Source organism: Lepidochelys olivacea (genome assembly GCF_965140295.1).
Source record: "Lepidochelys olivacea isolate rLepOli2 genome assembly, chromosome: 7".
NCBI classification, from domain to species: Eukaryota; Metazoa; Chordata; order Testudines; family Cheloniidae; genus Lepidochelys; species Lepidochelys olivacea.
The window spans coordinates 31486921-31502886 of record NC_140417.1 but is presented as its reverse complement, the minus strand read 5'-3'; the positions used below and the strand labels follow the sequence as shown (position 1 = coordinate 31502886).

Sequence of the window (15966 nt, the reverse complement as noted above, 5' to 3'; positions counted from 1 at the left end):
TCCAGCAGTGGCCTGCACCTTGATGCTCCTGAGGAAGGCCCAAATCCCTCTCAGTACTGGGCCCACTGAGTGCTGACTCACCTGGGGGGAGGCGGGCTCCTTCAATGGCTGCACAGTGGGGGTTGAGGTGAGTGTTGCATCCCTGGGTGCCCCCTCCCCATCCCTCTGCTGACTCCCCCTCTCCACTGCAGCAAATCATGAAAGACCGCTGGATGAATGTGGGGCATGAGGACGACGAGCTAAAGCCCTACATGGAGCCCCTCCCTGACTACAAGGACCCACGGCGGACAGGTACGGCACCAGAGTGCCTGGGGGCATGGCAGCTTGGAGAGAGCAGACAAGCCAGTGGTGCTGCCGGTGCCTCGGCCCCTTGGTGCTCTCCATCCCCGCCCCGTGTACACGGCTCCCCCCTCCACAGTGGGGCGGGAGATAACTACGGGGTGCAAGGAGCTCTGCTGAAGAGGCAGTGGGCTCTCGTGACTAGAGGGAGCTGAGAATCAGGATGCCTGTGTTCCGTTCCCAGCTCTGGGAGGAGAGTGGGGGCTGAGAGCCGGGACGCATGGGTTCAATCCCAGCTCTGTCACAGGGGCTGTTCCCCACTGGATCAAACTACTGTGCCTGTTTGACCCCTGCAAAGTGTCGTCATCCCCCCAGTACCTGCTGCTAGGGGGCAGTTGGTGCCAGCAGGTGCTTTGAGCTTTGCCATGGAAAGCACTGAGCTACTCAGTGGCACCTGGGAGCTAGAACAAGCCAAGCCAAACACCTGGACCTGCTCCCTCCCCAGCTGCCCATCACCCAGGCACCTTAGTGGGGACCTACACAGTCAGTCACCCAGTGCTGTGCACAGTTGGACTGGGGCTGTGGGCTGTCTCGGCCCCAGGGCACCCCTCTCCCTGTGCTCAGCAGCGGTGCCCCCTGTGTCCGGCAGGGTGTGGGGCTGTGCTTGGGGGACTCCCCACCACGGCATGTTTCTCTCTCCACAGAGCTGATGATCTCCATGGGGTACACACGGGAGGAGATCCAGGACTCGCTGGTCGGGCAGAAGTATAACGAGGTCATGGCCACATACCTGCTGCTGGGATACAAGAACTCAGAGGTGGGTACTGTGGGGAGGTGGGCTCCAGTAAAAATCACACAGCTCTGTCAGCTGCTCCCTGGCCGTCCCAGCCCTGGACTCTGGTAGGGGCTGTTTTCTAACACCCTTGTGATTCCACAGTGATCTTTCTGGGTAGTGATTGGGTTGAGGCCCTGGAACTGGCCATCCCCGTGGTGCCAGCCTGTTGCCAATGCAGGCTTTTGGCAGTGAAGGCTGGTGCAGTACCCGTGCCCTGCCCAGCTCCCTGCCGTTCCCTGGAGCTCTCTGGAAACCCCGGCCTGTCTCCTGTACTTCCAGCTGGACAATGACAACATCACGCTGAAGCCGAGGCCTCAGGCCGAGCTGGCCAACAGTAGCGCCCCCTCCCCCTCACACAAGGTACAGCGCAGCGTCTCGGCCAACCCCAAGCAGCGACGCTTCAGCGACCAGGGTGAGTACCCCCCAGGTAGCGCCCCACTGGCCACCTGGAGCCTCTCAGAGCCGGGGAAAACAACAAAGCTGCTGGCTAGTCTGGCAGTTAGCTCTACGGGATGGGTCTAGTGGTTACAGTGAGGAAGGCTGGGAGTCTCCTGGGTTCTGTCCACAGCTCTGCTGTGGACTAGCAATGTGACCCAGGGCAGCCCTTTTGAAAACAAACAGTGAGGCTGATGCTGTGAGCTCTGCTAGTAGGAAGGGCTAGAGAAAGGGGGCCCTGCTCTCAGCCATGGCTGGCAGCGGTTTCCCCACTGGGGTGCCACTCCCCCTTGGGTCTGCAGTCTTTCTCCCTGGCCTCCTCCCTGAGGCCATGGTCCCAGGGCCGCGTGACAGCACAGCCCCCTTTCAGCAGCAGGAGCTGGAATCCATCAGCAAGCAGGAACACCAAGCTACTCTGGTCTCCTGGCACAGGGGTGTCCAGGGCAGCCAGCCTGGCACCTGTGGTGATGGGGAAGAGCCAGAGCCAAGTGGGGCAGGTGGCAGTGGAGGGGAATGGTTCCCAGCCAGGTAGTGATGCTGGGTGGGGGCACTGAAGCAGAGCTTGGGGCCCTGGCTGGGTGGCAATGGTAGGGAGACAGGAGACCGTACTGAAATGGGATGGTTCCTGGCCAGCCTGGGTGGTGGTGGGGACATGGGGGACCCATGGCCCCTGGCTGGCCAGACAGCAGGGGCTGGGGGTCCATCTGGTGCTGCCCATGCTCAGCCCGCAGGCCCGTCGCTGTCATTGCAGTCCCTGCCATCCCCACCTCCACTTCATACTCCAAGAAGACCCAGAGCAACAACGCAGAGAACAAGCGCCCCGAGGAGGAGCGTGAGGCTGGGCGCAAGGCCAGCAGCACCGTCAAAGTGCCCGCCAGCCCACTGACCGGGCTCGAGAGGAAGAAGAGCACGCCCACCCCATCCACGGTCAGGACTCCTGGGTCGTGTTCCTGGCTCTGGGGAGGGGGGGCCTAATGGGTTGGGGGCAGGGGGAGCTGGGAGCCAGGACTCCTGCGTTCTATTCCTGGCTTGATTGCAGACTTGCTCTGGGAAGTTGAGTGAGTCACTTCACCTCTGTGCCTCAGTTTCCCCCTGTGCAGGATGGGCCTGGGATGAGGTGAGGGGTAGCAAGTGTCAGACGCCCTCCCATTCACTCCATGTCTGTCCCCCCCAACAGAACAGTGTCCTCTCCACCAGCACCAACCGGAGCCGGAATTCCCCCATGCTGGAGCGGACCAGCCTGGGCCAGAACTCCATACAGAATGGCAAGGACAGGTAGGGCTCCCCGGGCAGTCCCGGATAGGAGGCTAGATGGGGGACATCCCATCCCTGGGGGCCTTGGAGTGCCATGCTGGGAGTCCGCCAGGGCATCTGTCTCCCATCTGTGCCACACTGGGGCCCTGGGGCTCGGCAACACCACAATCTCTGCACAGTGCCCCACTTCAGAGAGCGCACTGCATCCAGCGCTGAGGAGCAGTGGAGGGGGCTTCCTGCCTGGGCAGCAGGGACCCTGGCACGGCAATGCGGGAGCTGGCAGCTCTCCCCTTCCAGTGCCCAAGGGAGCTAACTCGATGTTCCCTGGGGACTGCTGCTCATTTTGCCACCCTCATAGATGTAGCAAGCGTGGGAGGGGCAGTAGGCAAGGGGGTCATGCCAGACCCCCACCCCAGGGTTTGGCTCATACCATGCTGCCCTCTGTGCGTTCAGCTGTGGAAGTCCTAGGCCAGTACCCTGCCCACTCCCACAGCCTCTGGGCTCCACGTGCCTGGTTCCCCTCTCCCTTCCCCATACCTGCTGACTGGGCTCTGTGCATCCCCTGTCCCCTCCCCTGCAGTGCCTGGGGACTGGGCTCTATGCACCCTGCTGTCCCCCGTCCCCCAGTGCCTGGTGACTGGGCTCTGCACATCCCGCTGTTCCCCTCCAGTGCCAGGTGACTGGGCTTTGGGTGCCCGGCTGCTTCTAGACCCTACTGAGCTCAGACTGAGGAGCGGCAAAAGGTTCCCCATCTGGAGAAGGACACCCCCATCCCTTCCCATTGCTGATGCTCCATCTCCGCTCCTGTTCATTGTGCACCCAGCATCCCCCACTGCTGCAGGGCCCCAGTGGGGGGAGAGGCTCCATGCCCACCTGCACCCCACTGCCCATCTCGTTTATTTTACCCCTCACCTTCATCAGCACCCGCCCCTTGCCCATTCTGCATCTGAGTGTGTGTCCCTCCCTCCCCATATACACATATACTGGGCTGTATATTGTATATCTTGCTCCCTGATCTGTCTCTGCCAACATGGGGCTGTATCTCTAGGGCAGCACGGGGGCTGGATATTTCCCTTCCTGAGTGGGCTTACGTCTTCCTGAAAAGTTGTAAGATTCTAAACTGGGGTGCCCCCACCCCCAAATCTCTGTAGGGAATGTGGCAAGGGGGCCATAGCAGGTCTAGGGGACTGAGATATTGAGGCCTTTCTTTTCTAGAGGGCATTGGCTCCAGTCTAGCCGCAGGGCAGGGGACCGGCTCACTCAGAGTGGTGGGGAATGGGATCTGGTGCCTTTCCCTTCAAGGGGGCACTGGCTCCACTCAGGCCCCAGGGCAGGAGTTGCTGGCTGGCTCATGGGGTGGGGCTTTCCTTTTAGGGTGCACAGAGCAAGAGTCGTTCCCTGATCCTGGGGCCAGCTAAGCTTGGTTCTCGGGCTGGTGGCTAGTGGGCCAAATGCAGTTGATGCTGCTTGGCCACATGGCAGTGCCAGACCTGGGACCCGGAGAACAACCCAGTCACCCCTCAGGTCCCAGCACTGTGGAGGAGGGTAGGTGGGAGAGTCCTATAGACCCTGAGAGCAGGTGCAGCTCTGGATACAGCCTCACGTCCCCTTCCCCTCCCCTCCCTTTAAATCTGTGCTTCTCCCCTGCTTTTGTTTCCTAGTTTAACCACTCCGGGGTCCAGGGCTTCCACGGCTTCTGCTTCCGCCGCCGTGGGCTCCGCGCGCCCGCGCCAGCACCAGAAATCCATGTCTGCCTCGGTGCACCCCAACAAGCCCACGCTGCCCCCCACTGAAAATAACTGTGAGGCCCAGAGACCCAGGCAAGTAGGCAGGCAGGGTGCCCCCTAGTGTCCGCTCCTCGCTCACTTCCTGCTCAGTCCTCGCTGGGCCACTGGGCCTGCAAGTGAGTGAGCAAGAGGGTGTTGGGCCATGGGGCCCAGCAGAGGTGGCAACCCCCATCTTTGTCCATGGTGGGTGGCCCGGGTGATCCCTGCAGCCAGTGCTGCCCAGGGACCCACCCAGCCACTCAGGGAGGCGATGGCTAATCCCATGATCCCGAGGCCAGAACTGGGGGAAGCCTGTGCAGGGCTGGAGTCTCAGCCCTGGGTTAACGTTCCCTCCACATAGCCCCTGCTAGCCGTTCCCTAGGGTCCCCACACACACTAGCTCTCTGTGTCCCAGCTGATCTGTGGTCTCCAGCCACAAGGGGAGCCTCAGGGGTCAGCTGCTGGAGATAACCATCTGCTGCACATCTAGCTGGCGGGGAACGGTCCCCACTGAGGCCTTGTGCAACCAGAGATGGAGACCCTGGAACAACTGGCCTCCTTGGCACCTCCACTCCTGCATGCATGCAAGAGTGCCCTGTTTCCCCTCTCCTCCCAGGCACTAAGGAGTGACGCTGCGCAGGGAGAGGCCGAGGTGGGGGGCAGGATCTTGACTGACCTGGCTTTTGTAGCTGCCTGTGTCTGCTTCACTTAATATTGTTACTAAGGGTATGTCTACACTGTAATTAAACACCTGCGGCTGGCCTGTGTCCGCTGACTCAGGCTGCAGGGCTGTAAAACAGCAGCGCAGACGTCCAGGCTCAAGTTCCAGAGCCCTGCAAGCCTGAGTCGGCAGACACAGGCCAGCCACGGGTGTTTAAGTGCTGTGTAGGTTGGCTGAGGGACTGTCTGGCATGGGGGCCAGGGAATGGGATATGTGGTCATTCCTCTCCAGTGGGCACCAGCTCTGATCTGGCCCAGGGTCGGGGGAACTGGCTTGCTTAGGGGCATGGGGAGTGGGGTACAGGTCCATTCCTCTCCAGGGAGCACCAGCTCTGATCTGGCCCAGGGTGGGGGGAACTGGCTTGCTTAGGGGCGTGGGGAGTGGGGTACAGGTCCATTCCTCTCCAGCGGGCGCCAGCTCTGATCTGGCCCCAGGTTACCCCACCATCAGTCTCTTGGATTCATCTGGTCCCCAGAGGAGTAGGTGCCCAGTGTATGGTTGGCACCAGGGTGGCACTTGTGTCAGGAAGTGAGTAGATGCTGGCAATCAGTGCCCCCTGAAGACTGGAAGCCTCGGGGGGCTGGGCATGTCTCCCAGCACTGCCCCCTGACTGGATCTCTGCCCCCACAACAGCACTGCCCCCCAGAGGGTCCCGGTGGCTTCACCCTCTGCCCACAACATCAGCAGTGCCATCCCAGAACGCACCAACTTCCCGCGGGGCATCTCCAGCCGCAGTACCTTCCATGCCGGGCAGCTCCGGCAGGTCCGGGACCAGCAGAACCTCCCCTACAACGTACCACCTGCCTCACCCTCTGGGAACAGCCAGGGGCGCAGGGGCGCCTCCGGCAGCATCTTCAGCAAGTTCACCTCCAAGTTTTCGCGCAGGTGAGAGCGGGGGGGCCTGCGTTTGTCTGTGCTATGCCGGGGGGAGAGGAAGGCGTTTTGCTGTTGTTGGCTCGCCTGCTCTTAGAATACCTGCATCCCCAGGCCAGGGAGAGGCATAGAGCATCCTGGGCTGGCAGGCAGCAGTGAGCCCTGTGCGCATCCCTGGCAAGGGCACTTGAGAGCAAGCTGTGTATTGTGCTGTGCCACGTACTGGGGTTGGCACCCCTGGGCTCCCAGCTGGCTCATAGCCCCTCTGCGCTGTCGTCTGCTGCTGTCTGTGTTGTGCAGCTCTGATCTGGCTTGGGTGGCCCTTGACATCTGTGTAAAGTCCTGTATCGCAAAACCACCGTGTGCCCATGGCAGGGAGCTCCAGGGTGTGACTGGGGGGCACTGCAGAGCTGTGTTTGCGGGGGCAGGGCTGGGATAATGGGGGCTGCTGGTTGGGGTTGAGGGACACTTGCAGAGCTGTGGGGGGAGTCCTGGGCTTGAACAGCAGGGGGCTGTAGATCAGGTTTGAGGGGCACCAGCAGAACTGGAGGGCAGGGCAAAAAGCACGGGATACAGAAGTGGGAAACGAGCCTTTTTGGGCAGTGAGCACAAAGTGGGGGCACGTTGCCAGTACAAGGGGGCACTTTGAGTAGATGCCAAGTGAAGGGAAGAAATGTCTCTCTAAGGCCAGCAGCCAGGCAAGCTGCCCCTGAGCACAGGACCATGCTGAGGATTGGGCTGGGGTGGCCCAGGGCCTGTTCATACAGGGGAGTGTCTTCTAACCCCTGCCCCAGGGCTGCCAGGGTCTCCTCCAGAACTCACAGGGCAGCTGTAAGACTGCTGCTGGGCCCCAGGGGGTCAATGGAGACCACAAAGGCTGGGGGCTTGTGAAATGCATGGAGTTGGTATGTTCTAGTGGGTTAGAGCATGGGGGGAGGGGACTGGGAGCCAGGACTCTGGGGTTCTATTCCCAGCTCGGGGAGGGGGTGGCATTTATGGGCTTAGAGTGGGGGGAGGGGCCTGGGAGCCAAAACTCCGGGGTTCTGTTCCCAGCTCTGTCTCCAGTGACGCCTTGGGTGACTCTTCTGCTGTGTCTGAGTGGCAGATTCCCCCCAGTAAAATGGGGCTGATTTCTGGGGGGAGTTTAGTCAAGTGCTCTGAGCTTCACAGCTGGACAGGCCTGTCCTCAGGCCCAGCCTCTGCCCTGATCCCTCCTGCTGTTGCTTGCTGGGGTGAGGGTTGGCTGCTTCCAGGAACCTGGGAGAGGAGCCATGAGTCCCCGGAAACCAACATTCCCCTTCATGGTGGCAGCTCCCCCCTCCTTCTGCTTAGGTACTAACCCCCGCTCCACCCAGCACAAGCTGCTTGCTTCTGTTCCTCACTCTGGGAGGGGAGTGGGGTTCAGTGGGTTGTGGGACAGGGTTCCTGGATTCTATTCCCAGCTCTGCGGGGAGTGGGGCCTAGTGGTTAGGTGTGGCTGAAAGTCTTGTGCTGTGGGTGGGTGTGTAGGGGCAGTGCTGCCCTGCCCCATGGCGTGGCACCATCTCATCCCCATGTGTCTCCTTTCCCCATGGGCTGGGGTCTTGCAGTGATGCACCCAACATTCTCCCTTCTCTTCTCTGTTTGTGTTTTTGTAGAAATGTGTCTTTCAGGTTTGCCAGAAGGTAGGCATCTCTCTGGATTTGTCCTATCCATCCCATACTAACCCCGTCCCACCCCGTCTGCTGGGGTCAGGGCTGGCGCCCCGACAGCAACTTAAAGGGACAATGGGCTTATTGGCCCCCTCTTGCCTAGTGGGCTGGCTAGAATCCCCTCCCCTGAGGGCAGCCTGCTCAGGAGGGGTCACCACTGTGGGCATCCCCCCCTACACCTGGCTCTGAGTCTTCCAATTCCCCCTGCATCCATGAGGCTGGGGGAAGAGTCCCTGCCATCTCAGTCATAGCCTAGCATGGGTGGCATGGGGCCTGATAGGCTGCACTGTCCCTTTAAGGGGGCCCTGCCTCTCCCTGGTGAGCAGTGCTGAGGCTCTGATCTCTAACTGGACCCACCCCCCAGACTAACCCTCTCCCCGTGCATGTGGCACTAGGAGTGGGGCTTCGTGGGGTGCTCGCCATGGCTGCTAACCTGCTGGGAATATGGTCTAGGGGGGCTGCCAGGGTAAGGGGCTGCTTCAAGGGGCGCTTGGCTGCTCTTGAAGCAGCACCCCCTCCATGCTTCATTCTCCGATCCAGAGGGTTGGCAGGGTGCCCCCTACAGCAGCTGGCAAACATGGCCAGGCTCTTCACCAGCCAAGCCACCCACCTATGGCCTGGACTGTCACCACTCCCTATGAGGAAAGCCAGGCATGGGGCCTCCGCCTTGGCCCCACCAGGAAACGAGCTCCACAAGGACCTTTCCTCCCTCACAGTGGTCGCTCCCATGAGAAAATAGAAAGGATAGGCCCTGTGCCCTGGCGGCAGCTTCAGGACAGTGGGCAGAGCAGAGGGAGCTAGGAGTCAGGACTCCTGGCAGAGCTGTGGGGGCAGGGCTGAATAGCAGAGAGCTGTGGGTCAGGATTTGGGGGCAGGGCTGAGGCTGTGGGTTGGGATGGAGGGGCACAAGCAGGCTGCGGGAATGGGGGGTTGGGATGGAGGGGCCTAGGCAGGGCTGGGGCAGAGCCCTGGACTCTAGCTGCTCTTGGCCGAGAGTCTGTGGGGAGGAGGCGGCTGCGCTGTGCTGCATGGCTCCCTGCATGACTGCGCCCGTAACTGCCCTGTAACCAGCAAAGGGAGCCAGCCAGGCAGCGCAGGCTGTGCCAAGCAGCTGGGCTTCAGGCTGCTGTGCAGGGGGGAAGGGTTGGGATTTGGCTGTGGATTTATGTTGTCTGTCTGCCCCCACTCCTGTGCCCCCTTCTGTGCCATTTCCTCTCTAGCTATCAGAGCTGGGATCAGGGCCCTGGCATTGTTTGTGCCCCAGGCTGGGTGTCATCCTAGGGATCCCTCCCCCGAGGAGTTGAGCAGCAGGTCTCCAGCAGGAGATGGCTGATACAGGGATTAGGTGGCTGCTCTGACCTCTGACCCTGGCCATGCGGGGGCGCCCATCCCCTGGGACTTGTGCTACTGGTCCCTGGGTGACAGGGGCTGGGCTTGGGCTGGGCCGTCGTGCCCTGGGTGACAGTGGGCATGAGGCTGTGTGGGCTGGGGGCCGTCCCTAGGGGAAGCAAGGGTGGGGCAGTGGTGAAAGGGGGAGCAGCGCTGATGCCCTTAGTGGGGCAGGGTGGTTGGTGCAAGGCAGGACTCGGGCTGCCTTAGCCGAGCCAGGGCTTGCTGCAGATCAGGGCTCCGGGGTTCTGGTTCCTGCATGCAGGGTGGGAGTTGGATGGAAAGTGGGGGGGTTCCCCCAACCCAGCCCCCCTCCACCCCCACCCCTGCCTGGCTGCTAGCTGGAGCCTGCCCCTCTCCCTGCTTCTGGGAGGCTGTGTCCTTGGCCCAGGGGCTGCGCAGCAGGTGGACTCAGAGGACAGTGATCAGCAGCATCATGTGACAGAGGGGGGCACCCCAAAAGGCCATGGAGAAGGGGGTCTCTAGTCGGCTCTCCTCCAAGCACATCTGGGGGGAAAGGAGCGGGGGGTTGGTAGTGTCCTGGCTCTGAGCCGGTTCTGTCCCTTCATTATTGGGAAGAGCAGATGGCAAACCTGTCCCTGCCCCCGGATCTGCTTCTGAATGGACTCTGGCTCTGGGGGGTGAGTGGGGCCTAGTGCATTAGAGCAGGAGGGGCTGGGAGCCAGGACTCCTGGGTTTTATCCCCAGCTCCAGGAGGGCTTTGGTTGGGCTTGGAGCCAGGACTCATTGGTTCTATCCTCAGCTCAGGGCGGGATTGGGGGGCTGAAAGCCAGGACTCCTGGGTTCTGTCCCTAACTCCAGCAGGAGCATGGGAGGCCTGGGAGCCAGGACTCCTGGGTTCTGTCCCCAGCTCTGGGAGGAGCATGCGGGGGCTGGTTCCAAGACTCCTCCTGAGCTCTTTTCTCAGGTCCATAACTCACTGTGCCATTCTCACACTGGCCCAAGCTCTGTGGTGCAGAGGGTGGGCGCTGCCAGTGAATGCCTGGTACTCATGCCAGCCTGGCCCAGTCCCTGCCTGGGGACAGGAGGTGAGCACTGCTGCCAAGTGACAGCTTGTCCTGGGGCTGCTGAATGATGCCCAGCAATAATACAACACCCTGCGCCAGGCTCACCCCCAGCATGGCCCTAGCTCCTTTCTTTCCTGAAGGGGAGAGGAGGCAATGGCGTTCGAAGTCATACCCTGTCTGCTGCAGCCTCCCCTGCCTTTGGGGTCTCCCTTGTGCTCTAGTATTGGGAGTCCTCCCAGTGCAGCAGGGCTCCCAGCAACCCTTTCTCCACAGCACCCTTTCCCAGCATGCACTGCTCCCCCTCTGCCAAGTGTGAGGACACTGGAGCAGGGCATGCAGGGAGCTGTCTCATGCCAATGCCCATGCTGAGGCAGGGGGACTCCCCTCCTGTCCCCCTGCAATTGAGGGGGGCTGCCCCCAGGGGTGGGGCCATCAGCATTTTCGCTCCGCAGCTGTGGGGTGCGGCCATCAGCTTTCTCGCTCCCCGTCCCCCTCCAAACTAAACTCTCCCGCTCTGTTTTTTGAGGAACCCGCATGAGCCAGAGAGCAAAGACCGAGTGGAGACCCTCAGGTGAGAACGGAGCCGCCTCCCTGCTCCCTGGGACCCCCCAGCCATGGGATCTGGAGTGGGCAACCGGGGGGGGGGGGGTGCACGGCTCAGCCTTGCTTTGCCTGTCTGGTTCTCATTGGGGGGAACCATGGCTTGGGGCTCACTTTCTTCTAGGGTCCCCGGCTGGCTGGATGTTCTCTGGGGGCCCCTGGCTGGAGTGCACCCTCTGTCTCAGCCCTTGCTCCTGTCTGTCCATCTGTCCTTAATGCCGCCTCTGTCTCCTCCAGCTGTCAGGTTGGGGGTTGGGCAGTTGGGGTGGAGTGCCCTTGCCACACTGACGCTGTCTCCCCCTTGCAGACCTCACATGGTGAGCGGGGACAAGGAGCGGGATGAGAACCGAGAAGCCAAGCCTCGCTCGCTGCGCTTCACCTGGAGCATGAAGACAACGAGCTCCATGGAGCCCAACGAGATGATGAAGGAGATCCGCAAGGTGCTGGACGCCAACAGCTGCCAGTGCGAGCTGCAGGAGAAGTACATGCTGCTGTGTATGCACGGGGCACCCGGCCACGACTCCTTTGTGCAGTGGGAGATGGAGGTGTGCAAGCTGCCGCGGCTGTCGCTCAACGGCGTGCGCTTCAAACGGATAACGGGCACGTCCATGGCCTTCAAGAACATTGCCTCCAAGGTGGCCAACGAGCTCAAGCTTTAACCAGCCCCCTGCTGTGCTGCACCCCACGTGCCCTGGGCTGGGACGAGGAGATCCTGAGCTGCAGGATCTCCCCATGGCGGTGTGCCAGGGGGCACTGAGACGCAGACCCTCCTCTCTCGAGCTGTGTGCCTGGGAGGGGCATTGGAGACGCTTCTGCCCACCTTGCAAGGACCCACAGCCGTGCACCAGGACAGGGGGTGCAGAAACATGCCTTCTCTCCCCCACTGCTGTGCCGAGATGCCCCCTGGCCATGCACCAGAGGAGGGGGGCACAGCTGCCTCCCGTGCAGACACGCACCCCCAGAGCGCATGGGGGGGGCCCAGAACCGCACACTCCTCCCCTCGCAGGATTGTAATTAATTGGAGAAATGTTTATTTTTTGATACCCTGGTGGGGGCGGCAGCAGAGACAGTGGCGGGGGGAGGGCTGGGGGGCAGCATTGCCCCCCGCTGCTGCCAGCATGCAGGCTCCAGCAAATCGTGGTACTGCCCCTCATATGCCTGCCATGCTGGCCGGGAGCTCTTACCAAAAAGAGAAGTGCTTCAAAAGCCAGAGAAGTCTGCCCCCCCCCTTTCCCACAATGCCTTTCACCCCTCACCTCTCCCCCTTTCCCACAATGCCTTTCACCCAGCCTCCTGCACATGCTGACTTGCCCTTTCCCCACGGGGCAGGTTGCTTGGGGCTGGGCCTGCTGTGCTGGGCACTGAGGGCAGCTCCCACAGGCTGGGGGGGCAGCAGCAGGAAGCTGGGAAAGCCAGGCCCCACCTTCCTGCGGGTGTCTCCATTGGGCATTAATATGGGGGTGGGGTTGTTGGCAGCCTCTCCCCCAGCCGGCTGTAGCATGAGAGCTCCCAGGCTGAGCCCCTGCCCTGAGTGGGGGTGATTGGGCCCAGGCGGACAAGCCCCTCCCCAGATCTGCTCACACTGAGGGGGCAATGCGGGAGGGGTGCTGCGGCTGCGCTGTGAGTTCCCCTTCCCCCCCAGCCTGGAGTACTTGGTTGACAGGCTCCCTCCACCAGCTCACCCCGTCCCCCTTGGTCTGACAGTAGCTCTCCCAGCCTTCAAATGGGACCCCAGCTGTGCCATGTCAGAGACCCGATCGGGGTGGGGAGGTTCTTAGCTGCAGCCTCCTCTCCCCCACTGCCTATCCCTTGCTTGGATGGAGGGTGCAGATGGATGCATTTCCCCCCCCCCACACACACACACACACCATGTGCATCTTGCAATTGGGGATAGTTCATACCAAATCTCCCCGGTCCCAGGGTGATGTCCCCCAGGACAGGGGTGGGGGCGTCAGGCTGGAGGGGTCTGAGGCCTCTTCCCCCGGGGGGCTGTGCCCTGAGCTGAGTCCCTGTCTTAGACACAATAAAGAGAATGTTTTTAACCTGCACTGCAGCTTTGGTGTTCTTCCCCCCAGCTCTAGGGCTGGCTCCACCCCCTCCCCCCGCCAGCCCTGGAGCAGGGTGCCCTGGCCCGCATTGGGCACAGCTGGGTCCCCGGGGGGCATTGGAGGGGCTGTCAGGTGTCAGGAGGGAGCCCTGAGCTCTCAGCGAGGGCCCTTCTCTGGATCTGCCAGCTGCAGCTCAGCTTCCCCCTCTGTGCCCACCAGGGCTTTCGCTGTGCCCTCTGCCCCCTGAGACTGGCTGAGTGATGGGGGTGGGGACCCCCCCACTTTGTTCCCTAGCAGCAGTGGGCACTGCTGGGGGCCTACCCTGAGCAGTGGAAGGGGCCTAAAGTTCCGGGGAGGGGGAGAGTCAGGACTCCTGGGTTCTATCTAGCAATGGGGAGTTAGAGTGACACCTTCCCCCAGCCCATGTGCCTGGCCCTGGCCCCTGTCCTGTTTCCTGTGCCAGGGCCAAGGAGTTGTGGGAGCCACGGAGCTGCAGGGTCCCCCATGCTGGACTTTGGATGATCCTGTCAGTGGGGGGGGGGCTGTTTGGAAATGCCACATGATTCCCTGGGGGGGGCAGGGCTGTTATCTGGCCTCGGAACAGGGGCTCCTCCCACTCTCCAGCCATTGGTTCTTGGCTCTGGCTCCCCCTCTGCCCCAGTAGTGGTGGGGGAAGGGGAGGCCTTGCCCCCATGGCTGCGGTCCTGGTTGAGCCCAGAGCTGCTCCCCTGTTTTCTTGTTAGGCATTATAGGGGGGGTGCCCCCACAGGTACTTGAAGCCAAGAATAGGCAGGGGGAAGGCAGCAGCTGTGTGGTGGGGAGGGGGGGGAAGAGGGTCTAACATCCCCCTCCAATCACAGCTGGCCCTGGCTTAGCAGGGCCCCCTCAGCCAGTGTTTCAGGGCCTAGCACTGGCTCCATTACCCGCTCCGCAACACTGGCTGTAGGATTTCCCATGCTTCCCCCCCCCAGCCCCCTTTACACTGGCTGCACTAACATTACCCCCCCGCCAGGCTTCTCCATCCATCATAGCCACACTTGTGATGCTAAATAATGTACTTCCCTGCCCCGAGGGCTGTTCCTCCCCCTTCCCCCCCCCCGATCTCTGGCCCCTCCCAGCCTGTATATATCTGTACTGATACCTCGGTTTTGTGAGTGGTTTTTTTTTGTTTTGTTTTGTTTTATTCTGATCAGAAAATGCCTTTTTTTTTTTTTTTTAAATAAAAAACAAAAAAAAAATCTGCTCTGCCCCTGAGGCTGCCCCCTGCTGGTGGGTCAGGGAATGGGCTCTATGCTGCCCCCTTCTTGCAGGTGGGGTGGGGTGGGCCCTGCCACTGTCCCCTCCTGGAGGGCTTTGGCCCCGCTGGGGCCCTGGAGCGGAGCTGTGATTCGATGTAGTTTTCCAGGTTCTAGATTAAAACTTTCTAGAAAGAGCCACTGCGGCCTCCTGTTTTGTATTCCTCTGCCCCCCATGTCCCTCCTTCAGCTCCTGCTGGCCCTCCCCAACCCCAAAGGAGCTGCACAACTGGGGCTCTCTGGGCACTACCCCAGAGGCAACTGCAATGCAGCAGCAGGTGAGGGATCCTCTATATAAACAGCCCCCCAGAACTGGGGGTGGAGGTTTGGCCTGAGCTTGGGCTGGAAGGTGCTGTAGCAATACTGGTTTTAGGGGGAGTCTTGGCTCCCCTCATGTGGCTGTTCTGGGTTCATCAGCCCTGCTCCGAGCTCTGCAGCTAGTGGAGGGCCCAGGGTTTGCTCAGCCAAACACGCTGGGTTGGGCCTCAACACTGCCCCTCTTCCAGGCACCCTGACAGTGAGCTGTAGAGGTGCAGGAGTCACAGGCTCCTTGGTGCTGCAGGCCAGCCCAGCCCAGCGGAGGCCCCCAGCTGGACGATCCTAGAGCCACAAGCCTCACCCTGGGCTGTGTCCTAGCACTGGCAGGGCCCCTGTCCTGGGCACCCAGGCTCAAGGGGCTGGTTGTACAGGCCCATCCCAGCACCAGGAATCCACGGCAGCAGGTTCTAGCCTAGCAGCTCCAGGGGTGTTGGCCCCTGGGACTGTCCCCACTACAGTGAATGCACCTTTCTTGGCCCTAACTGCTGATGGGTTCCCATCCTGCCCTTGGCCCCACCTGCCTGGCTGCTGCAAGGGGCAGCCACTCTAATACCCCAGCCCAGTGGCAAGGTGGGTGAGGCAATAGCTCGTATTGGACCAGCTCTGGGGGTTGGGGGAGCCAGCCAAGCCTTCCGAGCTCCAGATGGGAAGAGCAGAGCTTGTATCTCCCCCAGCAGAAGCTGGTTCCTCACCTGCCTTCTCTGCTAGTCTGGGCCCCTGCTGCATCCAGCAGGGAGGGGCCAGACCCAGCCCGCCCAGGGCCGAGGAGCTGACTGCTGTTCCCAGAGCTTTGCCTAAGCTTGGGGCTAAATCCTTGCTGGGGCTCCCACATCAGTCTCTGCCTTGGCCAGGCTTGGGCGGGACATTGGCCCTGGGCACTGGGGGAAAGTGCCCCCGCTGAGTTGTGGGCTCAGCTCACCTCTAGCCCAAGAGCCAGGTGTGCCCATTGGCCAAGCACAGGCCCTTCCTGCCCCAGGCAATGGGGGGTGGGAGGCTCCAGGGAGTCCATGACGCCTCCACAGGGCAGGAATTGGGGCAGCTGATGTTTGGCGGTCTGGGGTGGAATGGGGGGGCCAGGAGGGTGGCTGAGGGAGATGGGGGGGCAGCACTTGGACGGACTCGGGACACATCTAGTAAAATACTTTTATTCAAAATGCAACATCAACGTAACCACCGTAACCGCCTTCCCTGCCCCCAGCTCCTACCTTCCCCCACCCCACCCCTGGGGCTGCAGCTACTAGCCCTACCTACAAATGCCCCATTGCCCCAAGCCCCCCTTCCCCCAGCAGAGCAGCATGCACCAAGCAAGGGGGGGTCTCCATAGCTGTGCAGGTGCCTACTGAGCTGCTCTCCTCTAGATGGAGGAGGGGGAATGCCTGATCCCACTCCCCAGCTCTGTGCTTCTTCCAAGGCCCCTTCAATGCTGCTCCCCCC

At 61.6% G+C, this 15966-nt stretch overlaps 1 protein-coding gene across 13 annotated transcripts in view; it reads left to right on the top strand.

Moving 5' to 3' along the window:
* MARK2 (microtubule affinity regulating kinase 2) overlaps positions 1-14352 on the top strand; it is a 104044-nt gene extending 89692 nt beyond the window's left edge. For 5 of the 13 annotated variants that reach the window (XM_084633697.1, XM_084633709.1, XM_084633704.1 and 2 more), the window contains 10 exons: positions 192-291; positions 984-1096; positions 1394-1526; positions 2274-2476; positions 2727-2824; positions 4465-4623; positions 5924-6175; positions 7801-7827; positions 10798-10842; positions 11179-14352. In XM_084633697.1, the coding sequence (XP_084489823.1) occupies positions 192-291; positions 984-1096; positions 1394-1526; positions 2274-2476; positions 2727-2824; positions 4465-4623; positions 5924-6175; positions 7801-7827; positions 10798-10842; positions 11179-11530 (1482 nt within the window). In that variant the 3' untranslated portion in view covers positions 11531-14352. The remainder of the gene's footprint in view (positions 1-191; positions 292-983; positions 1097-1393; positions 1527-2273; positions 2477-2726; positions 2825-4464; positions 4624-5923; positions 6176-7800; positions 7828-10797; positions 10843-11178) is intronic. The other 8 variants (XM_084633705.1, XM_084633699.1, XM_084633707.1 and 5 more) reach the window with 8 other exon arrangements.
* Positions 14353-15966: the final 1614 nt, after the last annotated feature.